Source organism: Parus major, chromosome 21 (assembly GCF_001522545.3).
Source record: "Parus major isolate Abel chromosome 21, Parus_major1.1, whole genome shotgun sequence".
Classification (NCBI taxonomy): domain Eukaryota; kingdom Metazoa; phylum Chordata; class Aves; order Passeriformes; family Paridae; genus Parus; species Parus major.
Genome location: NC_031789.1, coordinates 6,830,954 through 6,832,666, shown reverse-complemented (window position 1 = coordinate 6,832,666; position 1,713 = coordinate 6,830,954). Strand labels below are relative to the sequence as shown.

General features: G+C 61.8%; 1 protein-coding gene across 2 annotated transcripts in view; it reads left to right on the top strand.

The window, feature by feature from the left end:
* GPR157 (G protein-coupled receptor 157) overlaps positions 1–1,693 on the top strand; it is a 14,569-nt gene extending 12,876 nt beyond the window's left edge. For both annotated transcript variants that reach the window (XM_015648520.2, XM_015648519.2), the window contains one exon: positions 617–1,693. In XM_015648520.2, the coding sequence (XP_015504006.1) occupies positions 617–877 (261 nt within the window). In that variant the 3' untranslated portion in view covers positions 878–1,693. The remainder of the gene's footprint in view (positions 1–616) is intronic.
* Positions 1,694–1,713: the final 20 nt, after the last annotated feature.

The window sequence follows — 1,713 nt, the reverse complement described above, 5'->3', positions numbered from 1 at the left end:
ACAGCAGGGACAGCCCTGCCTGGGACAGCGGGGACAGCGGGGACAGCAGGGACAGCCCTGCCGGGGACAGCGGGGACAGCGGGGACAGCCCTGCCTGGGACAGCGGGGACAGCGGGGACAGCCCTGCCTGGGACAGCCCTGCCTGGGACAGCAGGGACAGCCCTGCCTGGGACAGCGGGGACAGCAGGGACAGCGGGGACAGCAGGGACAGCCCTGCCGGGGACAGCGGGGACAGCAAAGACAGCAGTGCCAGAGGTGCAGCAGTGCAGCAGTGACAGAAATGCAGCAGAGACAGAAATGCAGCACTCCCAGAAATGCAGCAGGAGCAGTTCCAGCAGCATCTAGTGGCTGCAGAGGAAAGCTGCACTGGCAGGGATGGACGGGTCCCGCTGCTCCAGGGAAAACAGCTCCGAGGGGAGCTCTGGGTGTCAGATCCCAGCAGGGCTCAGCCTGTCCCGCCCACACCACCAGCAGCAGCTCCCTGGGTGCTTTCTGGGGGGAAAAAAGCTCATTTTTCTGAATTGCTTGTTCTCCAAGGCGGTGTCTCAGTCCAGCAGCTGCTGTGACCCGGTGTGTGACCGGGAGCAGCCCCGGTGATTCCTCGCCTGCCTTGCAGGGGATCGGGAACACGTTCCAAGGAGGAGCCAACTGCATCCTGTTCGTGCTGTGCACACGGGCGGTCCGTGCCCGGCTGCGGTCCCTCCTGTGCTGCACTCACTGTCACCAGCTGCCCTGGCCTGCCCGGGGGTCCCACGGCTCCTGGCAGCCCCACAAGGACAGGGACAAGGACAGGGACAAGGACAGGGACAAGGACAAGGACAACGACAAGGACGTGCCCAGCCCCGAGCAGACGAAGCCGCTGCTCTCCAGCACCTGAGCTGCCCCGGCTGCTGCTGATTCCTCTCTTGGTAAAACTCCAGTGTGAGCCTTTGCTCCTGCCCTGTGCACACAGGGAGGGCTGGGAGCAGTGCCAGGGGGGTTCTGCTGCTGCTCTGGGGTTCCCTGTCTGAGTCTGCAGCCCCAAACCATTTATAGAACTGCTCTGCTCCCTTCCCCTGAGCTGTTCCTCGAGGCTGTGAAAGGAGGAACTGGGCTGCAGGGCTGGCTGGCCCACAGGAGCAGGACAGCAGCCAGAACTGGAGGCTCTTTTCAGTGTGAAATGCCATGTGCACACACATTTGGTCACTGCACAGATCAGATGTTTGCTGCCCCAGGTTTTACCCACGAGGGGATGCAGCCCCTGCTGCCCTGAAGCGATTCAATTCACCCAAGCTTGCCTAGGAAGTGTCTGGGAGCAAAACTCGGCCAAAAGCTCCTCATTCCAAGTGCAGGACCAGGCACTGATGTCCCTGCACTGGCCTGGTTGTGTGAGCACCTCGTTTCCTGCAGCTTGAGCTCATGAGCTGCAGAATTTCTGGGGGTGTCAAAGCTCACCCAGGGCAGAGCCCGTGGGGCTGTGTGGGTTTGTGTCTGTGGAGCAGCGACACAGATCTGTGTGCCAAGAGCAGCTGAAGGAGGGGAAACCCAGAGCAGCTGGGCTGGGATGTGCTGGGATGTGCTGGGATGTGTTGGGATGTGTTGGGACATGTTAGGATGAGCTGGGATGCAGTGGGATGCGCTGGGATGAGCTGGGATGCACTGGGGTGAGCTGGGATGTGCTGGGATGTGTTAGGATGAGCTGGGATGCACTGGGATGAGCTGGGATGTGCTGGG